Genomic DNA, 21,559 nt, shown 5'->3' on the forward strand with positions numbered 1-21,559 from the left:
ACTCTTCTACAGAAGGATCTACTGAGACGGTTATAGTTCAGGTTTTTTGGGGTCAGTTCAGTTCATAATGATGTGATTTTAATGCAGATTTTTATGAGATGCTGATGACATCATCCTCCCATCACTGTGACCTCACGTTTTATCTTATTGATTTTCCCCTAACACACCGTTTGACCTCGTTCTTCACAAACACGGTGCCAACTCTCGGCTGCAGTCATTTCAAACTCTCTGATAACTGGTAATCAGGTGCTTCTTTATAAAACTCAAGTGGCTTCAAACTAATATTTGACCTCACCTCTAGTTTTTCCTTTTTAGTCCCTTTTCTTTCATTCATTCATTCATTCAAAGTAATTTGAAAAGTTAAGAAAACAATTAAATCTTTTCATCTAAGCCCAATTTTTGGTGCTTTTTATTATCATTGTTCCAAATTAGACCTTTCTGAATAGTAACTTCTGTTAAAATTAGAGAGAGCGTTTTCCCTGCGAAAATATGCAACATTCATAAATGAAGAAGCTGTCAAATTGAAAAGCGCAAAGAAAAGTCTTCACTTTCACCATTAAACCTGATTATTGAAATTATTCTGCACACAAGTCAGTTGTTCTCAAGACGCTGGACTTAGAAATGCTCCTGAGTCTAATCATGAAAAGATTTTTCCAGAAGAATCCCTTATTTATTCTGAGCGGTGACCAGACATGTAATTGTTATATGGACATTTACGATGAGTTTCGGTCACTCATGATGAACAAATACGGACGTAGCCTCGGTGACGTAGGTCACCCGTAGGTTTCTGAAAAGCTCAGATTTATAAAGCTGCAGAGTCGTGATGAAGAAGGAAGTAAGTCGTAGACACTGAAAACGTTTTTTATGTCAGGCTCTGAACATATTTATTTCTGACGTTTTAACACGGGAGTCTATGGGATTGACTCTAGTGGCCATTAGAGGAACTGCAGCTCTTCGTATTTTTGTGTTGACTTTTATTTTTCAACCTTTGAGGCTCCTGCTTTGTTCCTGCTACTCATTTATCTCCTCAGCTGTAATGTCTTAGTTTATTCTTACTCGTTTTTTTTAAAGAAAAGATTAGATTTTAGCTGCAGCAGTGAAGCTTTAAAAACTTAATTAAAAACACAAAAACAGTCCTAACGAGTACTGACGACATCTGGCGACGTGGATATCGTTGCTTTTTAAGTCGTGTTGCCAAGTAACAACACAAAATACAACAACTTCCCAAATGCATGTGTACTGTATGATGATGACACATAAAATGCAGATGTTCTGACCAGATGTTTCTGGCGCTGCAGACCCAGTAGTCTATATACTTTAACATAAACTGTTAATAATAATAATGATGATGATAATAGTAATATATAAAAGATAAAGACTGTGGATGTGAGGAGATGATTATTGCAGAGCAGCAGCAGCAGTGAAGTATTTCATGTAGATTTGTGGGCGTGTCCGTCGGCGTCGGCGAGGTTCTGATCTGAATTAAGGGGCCACGCTCACTCACATGTATAAATAACTGAGACCACACAGTCCAATGTGCACACCAGCTTCTCTGTTGGACCACGTGATCCACTGAGTAGGGGTCTCCCCCCCTCCCCTCCTCTCTCTCTCTCTCTCTCTCTCTCTCCCTCCACTCCTCACATGCTCTCACTCTCACTCGCTCCCTCTCTCTTCCCTCCTCTCCTGCTCTGTCTGTAATCACCTATTCTTGGAGCTTTTTTCCAATTGCCTCATCGGAAAACCATGCACAGAGAGAGGGATAGAGAGGGAGAGAGAGAGAGAGAGGGATGGCCGATGTACAGTGATTGAACAGTTCTGCTCGCAATTTAACTCCATCTGATAGGGGTTAGCGAGGCCCTCACACACAATGAATGCTCCTCTCTCTCCGTCTCTCTCTCGCAGCGGGGAAACGACTGGAGAGAGAAAGGTGTGTCACCATTAAGACGTTTTCCTAGTTAGGTGCAGCAAAAGACAAGAAGAAGACCATTAGATCATTACAGAAAGCTGCAGAGGAGGTGGTGCTGCTGCTGCTTTTTGAGCAGCAGTTAAAAGAGGTGATCTATTGTATTTACTCTAACAAAGCAGGAATATAGTGAATTTCCCTAAAGGTTTGCAGTAAAAACACTGTATTAAGAACTTAAGCATGAGAAGAAAGGATGATAATTATGATTATATGTCGGCTCAGTACAATAAGTAAATGCAAAAACTACATAAACAGTGTCTTTGAATTCATATCTCGTGGTTTTAATTCATCTATATCAAAAATGTTTGTTTATATTATGTGTTTTATGTTAAAAAGGCAACTTCTAGTATCATTATCAGATGTTTTAAACCTTTCCTTTGCTTCTGTACGTCTGTGTTGAAGCTTGTAGTGTCGGTTGTGTTGACGTGACATATTCGTGCGGTCTCGGAGAGCGGGGTTTCTGGTAGCTTTTTCTGTGACCTTGATAGCTTAATTGTAGGATAATGCATGTTGCGGGCGAGGCGGCGTGGAGGCAGCAAACAGAGAGACATTGTATGTACAGTATGTATGTTTGGGGAATCGGAAAAAATTCCACACATGTTTTTGGATGATTCCCAGGCCTTTTCCAGTCACGTGGTGTCCTTGGGTCCTGATCCTCCTCCATCTGTCGCACAGTGAATTTTGACATTTGTTTTTGATTCTGACCGCTCTGCCCCGGCTCACTGTCATCATGTGGTGCAACGCCGTCCAAACACTTGTCGATGCATCTCTCCGGAAAAGAGCCGACATGAGTGCCGACACATTTCGGATGCGGGAGGACGAGATTCCTTAACGGTTGGTTGATGTGGGCTCGGCGGCGGCGGCGCGTTTGAATCTTCTTCTTCTCCTTCTCGTCTTTGATTCGTGCGGCGTCCTGAAGTAGGAAATGTAACAGACTTGAAATATTGCAACAGCCGTGATGCCGACAAGATTCAGACTGAAATAAACCAAAAACTATTGGGTGGATCGCCATAAAATCCTGCACAGCTGTTCATCAACTCCAGATTAAAGGACTTTTTTTTTTCTTGCTGCTATCATTTCAAAATTTTAAATAGTAGCCTACCATTTGATTTATGACGCCTTCAAAAATGACATTCCCATCATTCTCGAATGTTTTTTTATTTCATAGAAAGACAACATAAAAGAGAATAGAAAAAGAAAGGCAAATACTTTCTTCCATTTCTATTAACACTTGACTTACATGTGCGAAAAGGAGTAGGAAGAAGTGCATCGTTATATAATCATAAACTGTATTTATATTTATAGCACCTACATATATAGCACCTTTTTTAACAAAGTTTCAAAGTGCTGTACTGTACATAAAAAATACTTTAAGAGACATAAAACAAGGAGAAAAAGGAGACAAAGGGACGACCCATCCAATGAAACACAAAATAAAAATAAAATCCTGTGGCCCATGGTATTTAAAACTGAAAAGTATTACAAAATAAAAGCCCCCCAAAAATGAAATAAATATAAAATAGGTGCACCACTGGATGCGTAGGGGGTTAAAATGCCTTTTTTGAAAGTGTGACTTTTTAAAAGCGATTTTAAAATGTGTTAAAGAGCCAGTAAACCTGACGGCCACAGGTATTCTCATTGACTTTAAACTCTTCTCAAAATAAAAGCCCCAGAAAATAAAATAAATATAAAATAGATGCACCACTGGTTGTCCAGGGGGTTAAAATGCCTTTTTGTAAATGTGACTTTTTAAAAGCGATTTTAAAACGTGTTAAAGAGACAGTAAACCTGACGGCCACAGGTATTCTCATTGACTTTAAACTCTTCTCAAAACAACATTTGACACCTGATAAAAGCCTTGACTTGTTTTACAAACATAACCAACTGCCTCATTTCCTTCCCATGATCCTTCACTCCCTCCTCCTCACAGATGGTGCAGAAGTTTAAAGTTTAAAACCCACTCTCATATCATCATCAAACATGTGAAGAAAACTTTTTCCCCCCAGATCTGTCACTTCCTGCTTCACAGTGCTGATAAAAACTGAGCAGTAGTAAATAATTACAGCCCATACTTTCTTTACTTATTTCTTTCATCTTCTGTGTCTTCCTCCTCCTCCCTGTGTTGCCGCACCGGGAGGCAAAAAATACCATAGAAATAACCTCAGATGCAGCTGTGGAAAACTGTTCGGGGGTCAAGTTGCCCACGGGGTTTTGGTTTAAGGATCAATTTTCATGCCTGGTTCCAAACCTCAGTCACCAGCAGCGGGTAAACTGGAAAGTGACCCCAGTTTAGCCTCCGCCTCACCCTGCAGAGTGGAAACTGTCCTTCCTCAGGCCAAAGCATGGGTTTGGGATTTAGAGCCGAAAGAGGGGAAGTTTGAACTTTCTTAGCTGGCGTTTGTTTCCTCTTTTTACAGCATTTTATTTTACCACTGACTGTAATGCCGGTGGCAGGGGGATACTAAAACTCACATTATCCCTGTTTTTATTAACACAGTGGATATTCTAATGTGTTTTCCTTTGGCCGGTGTTTGAGTCTACTGTCGACCATGTTTGCAGCTCAGGATCATGAATCTTTCAGGGTTTTTTTCCCCCCCTCGTTCTAGATCATGTTTTATTATCTGCATGTGTGTATCTGTCTCCTCAGGATTGAGATCGAGGACTCGGAGGCCGTCGGCATCTCCAATATAATCTCCAACCTGATCACCATGTTCCCTCGGAGTATTTTAACGGCGCTGCCCAGCGACCTCTTCACCTCTTTCATCAATTGCCTCACGTTGCTCACCTGCTCCTTCGGACGCAGCGCTGCCCTGGAGGAAGTGGTGAGTGGTTATATTTTTAACATTTTTAAATATTTTTTTATAGGTAATAAGCAGTGTGGTATGTTTTTTTTGTGATCAAATGTTTATTTAACAAGAATACAAGTTACAACAAAGAAACATGACTCATTAATTGACAATAGAGACAGTACAAAATGACTGTAACAACTAAATCACAAAATAATATAGTGATAGTGTAACCTTGCACTTCAATAAGGTGCAAGAAAAACCAAAACAAATGTGCATAAAAATGATAAATTAACAAAAAGGAAAAGGAAAAAGCAGTGTGGTATGTTGAGTAGCATCCTCACTCTGCAAACACAAGTAAAATCAGACTTTTTTTTATCGTTCCTCTCCAATATTTTTGGCTTGTGAGCCCTGAAATCGAAGCAAAGTTGACTTTAGATCGTTGGTCACAGGTTGTAAAAGTCTTCAGACTGTGACCAGTTTAAAGGAGGAGGTACTGTTGTATGTATTTGTAAGTTTTGCTGTTGCTACGTAGACGATGTTAGTCTAGAAGAAAGAGCCGTCTCCTTCCTGAGGTGGAAAGCGAGACATTAGCCATGCTTAGCAATTATCCCCACGTTGGTTTGTCAGATTACAAACTGTGAAATGTGGAAAATCCTGCACACTGTCGATCTGTTATGCACAGTCTGTTTACATTTTGGTTCTCAGGCTTTTTAAAGTAGCATAATTTCACAGGCATATTAGGACCAAACTCAGAAATTTCAGATGTGAAACCAAAGTTAATACACAAAAACAAATATAAACACATGGGAGTAACAGAAATTTCTACTTCTGAGAAAAAATTCACAAACTTGTGTTTGGTTTTGTTTTTTCCATTACAAGGGAGGACACATTGACTAGACTTTGTGAGATTGGACAGACATTGTTTGTATTGCATTAGACTCGGAGTGGAAGATTGTATCAAACTCTATTTCAGCTGGATTTAGCGAAAATCAAATATTGTTAATTTAAACCAGAATCACCGTTTAATTATGGCGTCTGTGCTCTTCCAACTTTTCTTTTCCCTTATGTGATTTAGAAAGGGAAAAAAAAGAGATTTTTTTTATGTATTATGAATTCTGAATTTTCTTCTTCTTTTTTTCGTCTGCAATAGCCGTGATAGTACACTGTTGAACATAGGTGTGTAAAATAGTAGTAGTTATAATAAATGAGAGGTGATTAGTGCTCAACATCTGATTCAATATCCCACATCAGTCACACTCTGGGCCAGTGGCCATTGATCTTCTGGTTGTTAAATGTAGGATATTAACACAGATGAATGAAAAATAGACTTTTAATTTTTGTCTTGCATCATTATTGGACAGAAACCAATCAAATCGTCAACAGAAAATCTAATCAGAAACTTAATTGATAAGGTTTTGATTAAATCTGTTTATTAGGATGTGCTTTTCTTTGGGTTTGGGGAATTGAACATTTTAATTTTTCTCTTTTTTCTTACTTCTTATTGACATGTCACTTAAGGTAATGATAATATAAATAGCAGGCTTAGTATTAGTTGAGCTAGGTTAGTTATCCTTCACTGGTTTTTGTTTTTTTATTGCAGTCTATTCAAATCTTGTCCAAGTGAATCTCCTTTTCAGTCAGTAACATCTTTGTCGATGACAAGGCCTTTAAAAAAAAATGACACCCCCCGAAGGTGTGATGAGTAATTATGGAAGTTGTTGACACTGTTTTGTTGGCGTCCACCTGCTGCCGTCCCCTCAGCTGGACAAGGACGACATGGTTTACATGGAGGCCTACGACAAGCTGCTGGAGTCCTGGCTCACGCTCGTTCAGGACGAGGAGCATTTTCCCCGAGGCTGCTTCGTCCAGCCGGCGATCCAGGTCTTCAACTCGTATATCCAGTGTCACTTGGCCGCTCCCGACGGCACACGCAACCTGGTGAGACATTTTTATTGCTTTTTTAACAGAAAAAAAGACAGAGTTTCTTCTTACATGTGACAAACAGGACATACAGTATGTATAAAATAAATGGCACAACAGCAGAATAGCACTACACTGCAAAAACTCAAAATCTTTCCAAGAATATTTGTCTTATTTCTTGTCAAAATGTCTCAATTCTAGTCAAAACTAACCTCTTTCCACTTAAAATAAGACTCATCACCTAAAAATGAACTTGTTTTGAGACAATTTTCATTTGTTTCAAACAAACTTTCACTTGAAATAAGTAGAAAAATCTGCCAATGAAAGGAAGTTTTTTGTTCTTGTACTAAGGAAGAAAAACTTGCTCCACTGTCAGATTTCTTTTACTTATTTCAAGTGAAAATCTGCTTGAAAGAAGTAAAAAGTGTCTAAAAACAAGCTACTTTTTATGTGATGAGTCTTATTTGAGGTATAATGAGATTTGTTTTGACTAGAAATTAGACATTTTGACTAGAAATAAGACAAATATTCTTGGTAAGATTTTGAGTTTTTGCAGTGTAATTCAGTTTTTAGACATTAAATCGAGAAAAGGTTGCCAGACTTTAAAAAATATATCCTCTTTGGCAGATAGTATAATATACCTGATTTTCTCCAAGTGTAATACATTTCCCAGTTCTCTCAACCACATTTCAAATGTAGGAGCACTTTCAGATTTCCAAGACTGTAAAATTAGCTTTCTGGCTAACAATGTTGAAAGGGAAATAGCCTTAGCTTCACAACTACTTCTCACATTATCTGGATTGGCCACCCCAAACAACACGGTGAACGGGTCTGGGTTACATGGATGTTTAAAGGCCTTAGTGAAAAACTCAAACAAGCCGCCCCAAAGTGATTGTAGCTTATGACATGACAAAAATAAGTGGGCTAGTGTCCCTTCTTCACTTCGGCACTTAATACATTGGGATGACACATCTGGAAATATTTTCTGCAATCTGGAGGGAGAATAGTGTAGTCTATGTACTACCTTGAATTGTATCAAATTATGTCTTGCATTGATTGAGCTACCATGAATATTCTTGATACAATTCTCCCATATCTCATCTGAAATTTCCCTATCCAATTGAGGTTTCACTTCTGCTTGTGCTACGTTTTCATTGTGTGTTTTCTAGATTTCCACGTCACCTGACTGACTGACTCACACTTTTGTCTTTCTCTCTCTCTCTTGTGTTTTTTTTTTTTGCGATCCAGTCAGTGAATGGCATTTCATCTCACGAAGAGGAGGAGATCAATGAGCTGCAGGAAGACGACAGGGAGCTGTTCTCAGATCAGCTGTCCAGCATCGGCATGCTGGGGCGGGTGGCCGCCGACCACTGTATCCCCCTGCTCACAAGGTAACTGCACCGCAACAACGCACCAGGGGCTGGGATGTCTGATTATAAAGGAATTAAAAGTAGGACTTGTAAAAAGAATTAAGAAAGGAAATAAGGTTTACTTACTTAAATGTGACTTTTTGATTTTCAAAAAGGCATTTTAACCCCCTAGGCAACCAGTGGTGCACCTATTTTATATTTATTTTATTTTGGGGGGCTTTTATTTTGTAATTCATTTCAGTTTTAAATACCACGGGCCACAGGATTTCACTTTTATTTTATTGTTCATTGGATGGGTCGTCTCTTTGTCACAGTTTTCTCCTTGTTTTATGTCTTTTAAAGTATTTTATATGTACAGTACTTTGTAATTTTGTTAAAATAAAAGTGCTATGTAGGTGCTATAAATATAAACCATCAATTAGTACTTCAGATTTTTTGTTTTTATTTGAGAAAATGACCATCCCCGCCATGCTGCCAATGCAAAACATATATTAAATAATGACAATAAACTCAGTGAGTGAAAAGCACACCTCAAACTTTACACTAAAAAGGTTACAAGCATGAAAATATACAAGATTGAAATAATAGTAATAATCAAAAATAACAAATTTACCAAAACAGCATAAATCTCTCTTAAATTTCCATTTCCTTGTTTCCAGCTGCTTTTCCTTTTCCTTATTAGCTAATCAATTATCTTTGTGATTTAGCCTTTCCGTGACTCTCGGAGGCTTCAGTGCTGGGAAAACCAAGCTAAATCCCAATTGGCCATGGGATGTTATGAGCTCTGTGAACTGGTTTGAGGGCCAACCAGTCGTATTGGGTTTACTGTAGGTTTTACCAGCACCGGAGGCCCAGAGTGTCACAGAGAGGTTAAATGAACTGAGCTCAGAGGAGAAGCAGCTGGAAAAAAAGAGGAAATGGAAATTGAAGAAACAGCCTGGTCCTCCATTGGGATCTCTCTTTAAAGTTTCTTTCGTGTATATTTTTTCAATCATACTAAGGAAATATGTGAGCAAAGATAAAGCTTATTTAGTTTATCTCTTTATTAGTATGTTTAAGGTTGAATTGAAACACCTTTCCTGTTTTTTATTTTAATTCCTCGTCCTCGTCCGTCAGTCTTCTGGAGGACCGGGTGACGCGGCTGCACGGTCAGCTCCAGAGGACGCAGCAGCACCTCATGGCTTCGCCTGACCCCGGATCGGTCGACCGCAAAGTGCTGGACGACCTCTACGAGGACATCCACTGGCTCATACTGGTCTCAGGTCAGCTGCTGTTTGTTTGTTCTAGTCTGTTGTGTGATGGATGGAGAGATAAGAGGGGACACGAGACTCACTCAGCACAAAATGTTAAATGTTTTTGGAGGAAGACATACTGTAATTGTTTCCTCGCTGATTTTTTTTCCCTCTGAATTTTAATGTCTCTGATTACTGTGCTCTCTCTTCTGTCACACTTGTTTTGTTTACTAGTTATTTGTTTCCTTGTTTGTTTGCTTGCTGCCTGCCTGCCTGCGTCACATTGTGTATATAATCTGCTACGTGCGGTACCGAGCGTTGAAAACCAACCAGTCACCAGATTTAATGCTGATTGGTAAATTCAAATATATACATCAGTAATAAATGTGATCTCAGTGTATTAAACCATTGAGAAATTAAAACTGGTAACTGGTTTTAACAGATTTTAGTCTCTATGCACAAACAGGATTTAAACTCCTTCATGGCATTAATGATAATTTAAAATACAATACAAAATTATAACTAGGAACTGAAGGGTACGACCTTGTGCTCCGCTCTTCGATTATTTAAATAATATTAAACCTGAATTCATGTTTAATGGGTTCCATGTAAAACAATATGTACATACCCAGTTAATTAAAAGCTGTGTGATGCTCTAATACACCAGAATACAGTTGTTTTATTGTCTTTTCTAAACGAGTCCTTGCAGCATATTCTGCTAAATGAACTTAATTTGTGAACAAAGCCGAAGAGCTGAACTTCACCTGCTTCTGTGGGTTTCAGTCATTGTGAAATATTGTTTTATATCAGCATCATTAAAGCTTGCAGTCACCATTAATCTACAATTTGAGCTGCGAGGGCCACTCCGCCTTAATCTAAATGTTTTTTTTAAAGTTCAGGGTGAATGGAGGAAACAATGAAACAATAAAACACTAAAATTAGAGAATTGTGTTTGAAAACAGACGTCAAATTTTACTCTTTTGTAAAACTGGATACAAGAGCTGCAACCTGTAATTTAATTTATGGATAAATCATTCAGTTTACAAATTGCAGATGGGAAAAATGTTTTTTTCTGACATGAAACTATATCTAATCAACATTATTACATTACAAGACTAAAGTAAAAGGCAGAAATTTAAGAACAGGACTTTAAGAATTTAAGAAGTTGTAAATGTGTTTTTGATAAGATTCTGCTTCGATTGAGTGTCTGAAGCAGCTCTAGTGGGTTTTCACTATGAATGTGACACGTTTCAGTTGTAAAAAAACTAATATTTTTTATTTGGTAAAACCTAAACTCAACAAACTGAACTAAACGGGCTGTAAAACTCTCTGCAGGGTATGTATTAGCAGACGACCCTCAGGGTGAGACGCCGCTGATCCCCTCGGAGGTGATGGAGTTCTCCATCAAACACTCGACGGAGGTGGACATCAACACGACGCTGCAGATCCTCGGCTCGCCGGGCGAGAAGGCCTCGTCCATCCCGGGCTGCAACCGCACAGACTCCGTCATCAGGTGAGAGTCAGGTTTAATCAACTGGATCATTGCTCTCAGATCTTCTAAGACTGAGGAGTCGGGACAGTTTATAAAGACACCGTCCGTCCCCTCTGACATGTGCAGTTTTAGGCTTTTGCATCCTGAGGTTCTGGAGCTTCCTCAGCAGATGCAGTGGCTCATGTCTCGTGGAGCTGCAGATGTTCAAATTCCCATTATTTTGTTTAGGACTGTCACTTTTAATGTAGAGGAGGAGAGCCTAGAGAAACGTTTCTATAAAATACACAATTCAAAAGTCACCGCCTCCTTATCTTCAGCCTTCTCTCCGGGGCGACACCTCCAGAGAGCAGGAACGCACAGTGCTCGTTTCTTTTCTGCCGTAACGTTGCTGCAAATCTCGTTTAATGTAACAAGCTAGCATGAGCTCTGGCTTCGTCTTTTCCGTATCATAAATCGTTGAAGACTCTTGAGTACGGTATGCGTACGCTTGGTGCAGATGGCAGTTTTGATTGACGCATCACGATCCAACAAACAGGGTTCATACACTTTTTTCATGGTCAAATTTGAGGACTTTTCAAGGACTTTTCATTCAGGACATTATGAAGGGTAATGATTTTTAGGGATGCACATGATTTTCTGTTTAACCGTTAATGGATTGACATTTTAATAATATCTGCAATTTTATTATTTATTTTTTTATTTGCGTCTACTCATGGGGGCAGATCGACACGTGCAGACTTTGACTCATGCCTAAAATGTGTCAGAAAGACCAACAAGGCTTCAGGAGGAACATGTGAGATTTGAATAAAATCTGTAAAATTTTACAAACCATTAGTATAAAGGCAGATACAGCAAAAATATGTTATGCCCAATGAAATACTTCAAATTAAAATAGGAGCAAGAAGAATTGTTAATAAATAAAAACTATAATTATTATTGGTAAATTATGTCTCTTAATGCAGATTTTTAATACAGACTACTGTTAGTGTTAATTTTTTCTTTTTATTTAACCTTTTATTTAACCAGATAAAAACCCATTGATCAAGACCTCTTTCATTATTTAGCTATAGGCTTCACTTCAACCTTCATCTCAGGCTTTTTGTGAATGGAAGAACTTTGTCCTCCTGAGGCTGCCGTACAATGCCGTAAAATGATATTTTTCATGAACTTTTCAAGGACCTACAAAGTCGCGTTTTCAATTTCCATAATAGTTTTTCCATGACCGTACGAACCCTGAATGAATCTGTTTGTGGCGTTACAGGATCTTCTGTTCCAAAGGTGACTGACATGTTTCATTTTTGTGAAAAAGAGTTAATTGAAAAATATCTCCCTGCTTTTGTTTTCAGGGTTAAAACTGAACCTTAAAGCTCAAGTCTTGGTTGAAATGGAGTCAAACCAACTCACGTTTTATGTCAGAGACAAAGAATATGAATATTTTAGGCCTCAGGACTCAACTGATGTGCAAAATACTTTGTCTCCTATAGAAACAGTTTCAGATTTCTTTAAGACTTATGATCTAAATGATGTTGGTGGAAGAACTGCTAAGTTTTTTTATTTTGCCTAATGCTTTGTGTGTGTGCTGTGTTTGTACAATTACTATTATTAGATTTTCTGGCTGTTGGTGATTGCTTTGGTAACGAAGGATTCATGAGCTCACAACTAACTCGTTTATCCATTGTAGGATTTTATGGCTTTTATTTTCTTCAAGGATCTTTTATTTTTCCCAATTTGGACAAGACGTATCTGTGTGGTGTGAGTGAGTCTGTGCAGCGCTGCATCACCAAAATATACCATGTAACATATATATATATATATGTCAAGTTACTATAGTATAGTACATGTAGGAGCACAGGATGCAGCCGTGAACACTTCAGCCCTGAATCCTCGTTTACAAAGGTGTTATAGTAGTTTCACAGAGAGCTGCTGGATGTCAGAGAGAGGAAACGAATCAATAACAAATGGAAGGTTTAGAAACGGATGAACAGGTAGAAATTGGTGTTTCTGACAAGAAACAATCATCTGAATGATAGAAAAAAGAGGGTGTAACAGAAGATTTTTAAAATAATGGAGGAAATGCTGCAACATTTTCAGGATTTTCGCGGTTCAGACTGAGTTGCAGATCTTTTCTAGGGAGTTGGAAGAGGAACTAAGCTACATTTTTACCTAAATTAATCGCCTTTGGTGAAGTTGTGAATTAAATAAATGACTTGTAACTTGTTCCAGGGAGAATGGAGGCTCTCTGCCTTCCACCTAGTGTCTCTTAGCTGAAAAAACAACCTTGTAAGATCAGAGCCTCCGACCCGGTGTCCCAGCTCTCGTCTCTGCAGCCTAACCCTAACCTGTCATTTCTTGTTTATGACAGACAAGACTACACAAATTAGGGATGGGCATTTCAAACAAAAGCGCTATTTGATAATCGCCGGGAACTATTTGACCATTCTTCGAATGTTCGATCCCACACACACACACACAGACACGTCCAACCATCTGTCATTTGTAATGAGAAGCTGCACCGGACCAGCAGTAAGCTACCCGTCGTTTTAAATCACCGACTGAAAAACTATCACGGACCGTAATGAGAATCGGTACCGGAGACCATTGTATTGTTCAATTAAGGTTCAATTAAGGTTAATGAATGAATGAAGTCCTCGTCACTGGATGAGAGCACATCTAAACAGGTACGAAGTCTCCTCTCCGGGCGTAAAACTACGTCAATATTCTCCGGTACCGCTTCTCAGAGTTTGCGCTGCACCTCAGTTTCATTTGTTTTTTTTATTTGACAGTTTCATACAGAACTTTATGTTTCTACTTCTTCTGCGGCAGTAAAAAGGACAAGGAAGCAATAATCTCATAAACTATTTAATTTATTTGATTGAATGACTCATCATTGCCCATCCCTAACACAAATATACACATCGTAACGCCATGTATATGATACATAACGTTGTCCACCGCTCCATGGATTGATTTTCTCGCCGGCTTTGTTAATGCACATGGAGGAGAGGAGGGTTAGCGACACAGAGGAACAGCGACCATGACCAGACTTATATAGTTCCTCTTTAAGTGCTGGTTAAAGGTCATGAGGCCCGAAGTTCTGCAGATACTTCACTTCATTGTTGGGCTCATCTTATTGTGTGTGTCGACTCGACTCGTCCTTGTGTGTCTCTCTCTGTCACAGTTCGTCGTCTGTCTCACCGTAATAAAACTCTCCCAGAATAGATTTTCTCTTCTCACTGTCACAGATCGTTTTGTTCTTCCGACCAACTTGTGTCGTCGCAGTTATTGTCCCATAAAAGCTGAAGGTGTGTGAGCGTTCACACTCAGACACCATGTGAATCTGCAGCCAGTAAAAACACCCTGCAAACTCCCAAACTCGCCCACTGATACTGATGATGATGATGAACTTAACCTTCACACGCTCTAATCCATCTTTACTACAAAAATGTAGGTTGATCCCATGATAATTCACCAGTTCTTTCTGCAGCTGAATTAATTTTTGCAGAGATTTTCTGCAGCACAGGAGCTGAAAAAGACAATAAAGTACCTTCAGGCTGCAGAAGTTTGTGATCAATAAGAAGTATTGATTGATTTCTTCTTGGATTTCCAGCTTTCAAACCCTCTCACTCTGTGCAAAGAGCAGAAATATCAGAGGTTCATTGTAACAGCGTCTTTCTCTTTCTTTCTCTCCTGCTGCTGCTGCTGCTGCATTGCACTGTGCTTTTCTTTCTGCTGCCGTGGGATTAGAAATTGTTCTCTTACACAATAGACTTTTTTCTTTTTTTACCCGTGTGTGTGTGTGTGTGTGTGTGTGTGTGTGTGTGTGTGTGTGTGTGTGTGTGTGTGTGTGTGTGTGTGTGTGTGTGTGTTGGTTGCAAACAAAAAAAAAAACCTCGGCTCTAATAATAATAATAATAATAATGATCATAATAATAATACACCCAACAGATAATAAAAAGCTCCTCGGGAACACAAAGCGAATCTCCAGTTGCTGCTGCGACCGTCAGGGAGGGTTTGTTTTTAACAACAATTAATTGTGCAACAGCACGACAACGACTGTGTGTGTATGTGTGTGTGTGTGTGTGTGTGTGTGTCTGTGTGTCTGTGTGTGTGTGAGGTGTCAGAAACCTTGTGCGGGTCACGGCTGTTGGCAGTCACTCTGGATGCTTCTTTGTTTAAAAGGCAATCATCTGTGTGCGTGTTTGAGCGTGCAGGATTGTATGTATGTGTGCGCGTGTGTGTTTGTGCAGATAATCACAGCGACAACAATAGACAGTCACAGCAGCCAGTGATATTGTGTGTTGAAGGTCATTGAGCCCCTGTTTTTGTAGATTGCTCATCATACAGAGGTGTGTGTGTGTCTGTCTGTGTGTGTGCGTACCTTTTTGTTTTACTGTATTTGTGATTCATGAGAATAAAATGAAACGCTGCATTTGATGGTTGAGTCTTTTATTTTTGGGGTTTATGTTTGGAGTTTAGTTGTGATGATGGTCGAGGTTCGGAGAATGCATTGTGTCCCCACAAAGGTACGTGAATGAGGATGTGTGTGTGGATGAGTGTGTGTGTGTGGATGAGTGTGCGTGTGTGTGTGTGGATGACAGCAGTGACAGAGGATTGCAGAGATGAGTGGCCGGCGGCGTCAGGTTTCCTAATAGCGAGCGGCCGACCCCGACCCCGTAAATGTCAGCATGGTTTTGTTTTCTGCAAACAATGTGAAACTGTGCACTGTCCTCGCTGAGAGAGGAGGGGGGGTGAGTGGGGTGGGGGGGGGGTGACAGCGACCCATAAGCTGCTTTAAGCCCTCTGTCTCTCTGTCCTTTTATATACCGTCCGTGTGTGTGTGTGTGTGGACGTGACTTTGTCTTTTGTCTTTCACACGAGCACATACTGTAGCGAGGCGGCGGCGAAATGATTGAGTTTCTATTGACGTCTGATTGATTTATGACTCGGAATCATAATTGTGTTGTAGCTACGGTGGCCCTGAGGGTCCAACGACAAACACGCTGCAGCTTAAGAAAACACACACATTATGCAAAAACCACAAAGTCAGAAAACAACTTCATCATTGTGTGACAACTGGAAAACAAAACAACACAACAGCAGAAGTGAGTGACACAAAAATTTCACCATCAAAGTTCATGTTGGTGTTTTTCTTTGGTTTATTTTAATGTCATATATATTCTATGTCACTGGTTATTGCTGTGATTCAGTATAACTAAGCAACTGCCCAAAGCTAGTTCGCTACACCCATGGGCATAATTTATGGGGTGGTTGGGGGTTTATTATAACCCCACCCAGCCTATATAACCCCCTAAATAATCGTATAATTGCAGTGAATAAAAATATCTACAAGCTGGGATGAAGAAGTTGTGGTTTTTACTGATTTAATTTCATTTGCAAGCTATCAAAAGTCAAAACTTTTAGCTGGTTGCTAGTTTGCTTGTGTTAAGAGATAAAGCCACAGAGTAAATGTGCAAATGTGTCTTTGCATTGTATTAATAAGAAGGTACGCCACCTTCTTATGCTTGGTTCATTGTCCTTTTATCAAAGTTAATAATTTTGCACTCTTCCCCACTCTTTACACTTTTTTTGCTGAAAGAAATCCTTATATGGGCAGAGATCGTAACCCTTCATTGCTACATCCATGTAATCCATGTATCCATTTAGCTCAACACGTCTGACCACATGACCTTCCCTCTCTTCTGTCTCAGGTTGTTGTCGGCGGTGTTGCGGACGTCGGAGGTGGAGTCCAGGGCGACGAGAGCGAGTCTGACGGGGCTGCTGAGCCCACAGATGGGGAAGGACATCGTGTGGTTCCTCAGACGCTGGGCCAAGACGTACCTGCTGGTGGACGAGAAGCTCTACGAACAGGTACGACGTCCGCTGGCGGGTCACATGTCACATGTCACATGTCACATACTGTACGTTTCTCAGCACACAACACAAAACGCAGTCTTTCCTTTTACCCAAACTACTGTATGACCGCACAGTTATTTGAAATATAAACAACATGGTAAAGTGAAATATACAAATCACAGGAGCTGCAATTTTCTTCCATTAAGGCAAAAAACCAACAAAAATCTAATTAGGGTCCCGGCAGTTCTTCTTCTCCTTCTCCTTCTTCCTAGGAAATCTACTTCCTGTACGTGAACTATCGCCAAACTTTACACAAAGGTCCAGTCCCATGCCAGATTTGCTCAGATGCAATCACATGTCAATATTCCTCATGGGCAGGGGCACAGCAAGCGTATACATTTAATAATAAAACGTTACTTACTTTACTTTAACCAATACTTAAAGGGATAGTTCAACATTTTGGCAAATTAGCCCATTGCCATAATCCCTATAGTCATAGCAGTAAATCCGTTCCCTTTAATTGTCGGTGCAAGCTATTTTTAGAACGGCGGAGCAGAGCCGTGAGCTGCTCAGAGCTACGCTATGGAGGCTCATGGGATTTCTTGGTTTCCCTCATCAAATACACAATCCAACAACTCCAAAACGCTCTGGTGGACAAGTTGTGACCTGCACATTCACCACGCTATGAGATAATAACAGAACGTTACGAGACAGAGTTATTTTAGAGGGAAATTCATGCAAAACCACTGATGCACGTTCCCGTCGGGGGACAGTTTTTCAGCAAGCAGTCTCTGAATTAGTCTCTGAATTTACCTCTAAAACAACTCTGTCCGGTAACGTTCTGTTATTATCTCATAGCCTACAGTGCATGAAAACGATTGACAGTAAACATATACTAGCCAATTCTTGCTAAATACATTTCCTATCTTGCTGAAAAAAATTTACAAAATTTGGGGGTCATGGTCAATGCAGTTTGGCAAATATCAGAATTTTATCTCAAACTGAATTTTCTAAAACATTTTGAATTCTGCTCTCAATGTGAACAACTGCAGTCAATGTAAGAATGCCATTTTTAAACATCACTTATTGTTAAAAACAAGTGACCAACATTTCCATGCTGTCAAGATGCGATATCTGTATCAGTGTAAATTAAATGGATGAGTTGCTGCTGTATGACTTTTCTTCCTCGTCTCTCTCCAGATCAGTATGCCACTGAGCACGGCGTTTGGCGCCGACACGGAGGGGGCGCAGTGGATTGTGGGATACCTCCTGGAGAAGGTGATCAACAACCTGTCTGTGTGGAGCTCGGAGGCGGAGCTGGCCAACGACACCGTGGAGCTGCTGGTGACGCTGGTGGAGAAGAGGGAGAGGTGAGGAGAGCAGGAGAGCAGCCTGTCAAAATAAAACTAATCAACAGCTTTGATCCTTTTAATTAATAAACAAAAATAAAGAAATAACTTGAAGCTATTTTTTCCTGCAATTATGTTTTTCACTTGTGTCCTTTTGATGTTGGATGGAAAAAATGAAGTGAATTCTTTGTTGATCTGGTTTCCAATCAAACAATCATGTTCTCTGTTGAAAGAAATTGCACTTTATTAAATCAAAGTGTTTTATTGTGAAATGTTGAAGAGTTTTGGAAACATCTGGACTTTTAGTCAAAATAAAAACACACATAAACTGGTCAAACTAGATTAAGATGTTCAGCATCACTTTGCTCCATGTGGTCAACAAGTGTTCTGGGTAAAATCATCAGTGTAGATGCGGTTACATGAAACGAAACACAGACACACAAACAGAGAGTGTCTGTCGTTCTTCTTACCTCTAGTGCAATCTTCAATTAAAGGGATAGTTCAACATTTTGGCAAATCGGCCCGTTGCCATAATCCCTATAGTCTTAGCAGTAGGTTCGTTACCTTTAATTGTCGGTGCAAGCTATTTTTAGAACGGCGGAGCAGAGCCGCAAGCTGCTCAGAGCTACCCTACGGAGGCTAATGGGATTTCTTGGTTTCCCTCATCAAACTCATCAAATACACAATCCAACAACTGCAAAACGCTCTGGTGGACAAGTTGTGGCCTGCACATTCACCACGCTATGAGATAATAACAAAATGTTACGAGACAGAGTTGTTTGTAGCTCTAAAGGTAACGAACCTACTGCTTAAACTATAGGGATTTTGACAATGGGCCAATCAAAATGTTGAACTATCCGTTTAAGCGTAATCTATTTTGTGTCTTTTTAACTTCTTACACGTTATTTATTATTGTGCCTGTGTGTGTGATGTATGTGTGTCTTCTTAAGCACCTTACAAGAGGAATGTACATAATTTCGTTGTGTATTTCTGCCATGCAGTGACAGTAAATGTAGTCTTAAGTCCTGAATCTTGTCTGTGTGTGTCTGTGATTTCAGGGCGAACATCGTGGTTCAGTGTGAGAGCTGGTGGAACCTGGCGAAGCAGTTTGCCAGCCGCAGCCCCCCCCTCCACCTGCTGTCCAGCTCCGTGCAGAGGACGCTGATGAAGGCGCTCGTCCTCGGAGGCTTCGCTCACATGGACTCTGACACGAAACAACAATACTGGGCCGAGGTAACGTCTTCTACGTTTTACATGTAAAATATGAAACTGTTAGTTGATCGGTGCAGTGTTTATGAGTCGTGATTTACCAAGAAAAACTGTCAAAATCTCTGTTCCAAACTCAGGAGAGTGAATATTTTCTGTTATTGCTATTGTAAGATTAAATTCTGATCACTTTTCACTAATTCACAAGTCAACATTTCATAATAGAATAGAAATAATAATATATTTACTACACATTATTAAGCTATAGTAAAAACATAACTAAAGACTTATTTATCATTTAGAAATCATTCTTCCTACTAGTTAGGATGTGACTAGTTAGGATGTGACTTAAGCACATTTATAAATGTTAAATAATCAATAAACCCATCTTAACGTAACTCTTAATGATTGTATTTTCATACTTGATAAACGATGGACTATAAATCAATTATTTTATCAATGACAAACCAGTTATTTAAGAGACGTCAGTGTTTCATAAGATCATTTGTAATGAGTCAGTTAATGAGTAACAAACTATTTAGATCAACATTTATGCTGCACTTAGACATAAACAATGATTTAGACACATGTACCAATGAGTGTGTTGATATATATTTTATTATTGATGAGCTCATTGATCCAGAGTTAAAAATGTATAAAGGGGTTTTTGAAAAACACACTAATTAGTTTCAGTGTAAGAAGAATGATTTATAAACAATGGATAGTGTCAAGTCATTATATAAAGTCATATTATTAATCCATTTATTAATTTATAAACTGTTGAATCCAGATAGATGCGTCCCAACAGTAACGCAACGAAATCATTTAAATAAAACGCCGACATTTAGCAGCAACACTGAGCTCAGCGAGGCAGAGAGAAGGAGCAGCATCATGGGACTGTAAATTTTATTTAGTGAAGTCAGACTAATTAAATTCTATGTGTTAGAATTAAACCTCCGAGTCCTGGCAAAACCCGACGACCTGGAAATGACATTAAAATCTATAAACGGAGCAGAAGAATTTAAAAAGAAAAAAGGACAAAATGTGCAAAGACTCAGGTTTTCCAGGGTCGGTTGTTGCCTTTTTAAAAGCAAAAAACGTTTCTGTTCTGTTTGTCACGACTTGTTTGGAGTTTTAATTATGTTTCTCCGACTTGAGTTAATTGCAGCGAGCGAAGTTTCTCAGGAGAAAGTCGGAGGAGGAGGAGGAAAGAAACGAGACGTTAAACAATCAGACAGGTTGTAGACAAACACGCTCAGTCGGCCGTGAAGATAAAGTGAAAGTAAACGAAGGACAACGGTGAAATTATTACTCACACACACACACACAAACATGTCTGGTTCAACTTTGAGCTGTCATAGTGTGTGTTGTGAGTGTTTGTGTGTGTGGATGCAGCTTTTCCATGCAATTAGGGACAATCACAATGTTCCCGATGCTCTCGCCTTCGGTGCGTCGTCCAAACAAAGTGGTTCAGATTGTCTGGATGAACTGTTTGTCTTCCATCTATAGAAATAAACAAAGATCCAAGTCCGGCAGAGATTTGAACATAAGTAAACTTCACCTGCTTCACATCTGGTACCGAAACAAACCACCAACAATATCAACTTTAAAATAATAAAGAAAAGAAAAGAAACGCTGCAGTCGAGAGAAGAGAAAAAAAAAAACCCATAAAACTGAGTCGGTCCGGTTCAGATTCTCTTCGCTGCTCAGACTCGGATTAGAAGTGATGGATGAGGTCGATAATATTCCCCCCGTCGGGTTTTTCTCCCCCGTGTATAACATGATCCTTGTCTTGATCCCGCAGGCCTTTGTCTTAATAGGCTGACAGTAGTAAATGGGGGTGCAAAGCCACAATGACTCCAGAGTAATTATGGGGAGGGGGGGGGCGGTGAGTGAGACAGCAGCTGTTGAGTCATACAGCTGCTCCGTCTGAACTCAGACGCCTTTGTTACATCCTCACTCCTCACCAGGAAATCTCCTCTACATGAGATACTCTGGTTTTATGTTACATAATGATGATAATAAATTTAACTCCAGTAGAACTTTTCTTAAAGTTACCAAGTGTTTAACAGAAGAAAAGGAATAAAAAACTGTAATTGTTGATATTTAAACTGAAGGGAAATCAGATTAAAAGCTTTATTCACATTCATATGCTGGAAGTAGAATTAATTTATGTGTGGCTTCTCTCCGGAATAAGATAGATAGATAGATAGATAGATAGATAGATAGATAGATAGATAGATAGATAGATAGATAGATAGATAGATAGATAGATAGATAGATAGATAGATAGATAGATAGATAGATAAAAACACTGTGCAAAAACAAGCTGAATAAGATGCAGAAAAATAAAAAAAATAGCATAAAAAGTTCTTATTAACAGAG

General features: G+C 39.4%; 1 protein-coding gene across 1 annotated transcript in view; it reads left to right on the forward strand.

Moving 5' to 3' along the window:
• The window catches only part of xpo4 (exportin 4), a gene marked incomplete at its 5' end in the record, with an annotated part of 79,877 nt that overhangs the window by 51,619 nt on the left and 6,699 nt on the right, over nt 1–21,559 (forward strand). Inside the window, 8 exons of the mRNA XM_083997150.1 lie at nt 4,611–4,785; nt 6,514–6,690; nt 7,921–8,063; nt 9,159–9,304; nt 10,610–10,787; nt 16,475–16,634; nt 17,820–17,989; nt 19,027–19,201. Of these exons, the coding sequence (XP_083853276.1) occupies nt 4,611–4,785; nt 6,514–6,690; nt 7,921–8,063; nt 9,159–9,304; nt 10,610–10,787; nt 16,475–16,634; nt 17,820–17,989; nt 19,027–19,201 (1,324 nt within the window). The remainder of the gene's footprint in view (nt 1–4,610; nt 4,786–6,513; nt 6,691–7,920; nt 8,064–9,158; nt 9,305–10,609; nt 10,788–16,474; nt 16,635–17,819; nt 17,990–19,026; nt 19,202–21,559) is intronic.

The sequence above is a fragment of the Trachurus trachurus genome (assembly GCF_905171665.1).
Source record: "Trachurus trachurus genome assembly, chromosome: 21".
Classification (NCBI taxonomy): Eukaryota; Metazoa; Chordata; class Actinopteri; order Carangiformes; family Carangidae; genus Trachurus; species Trachurus trachurus.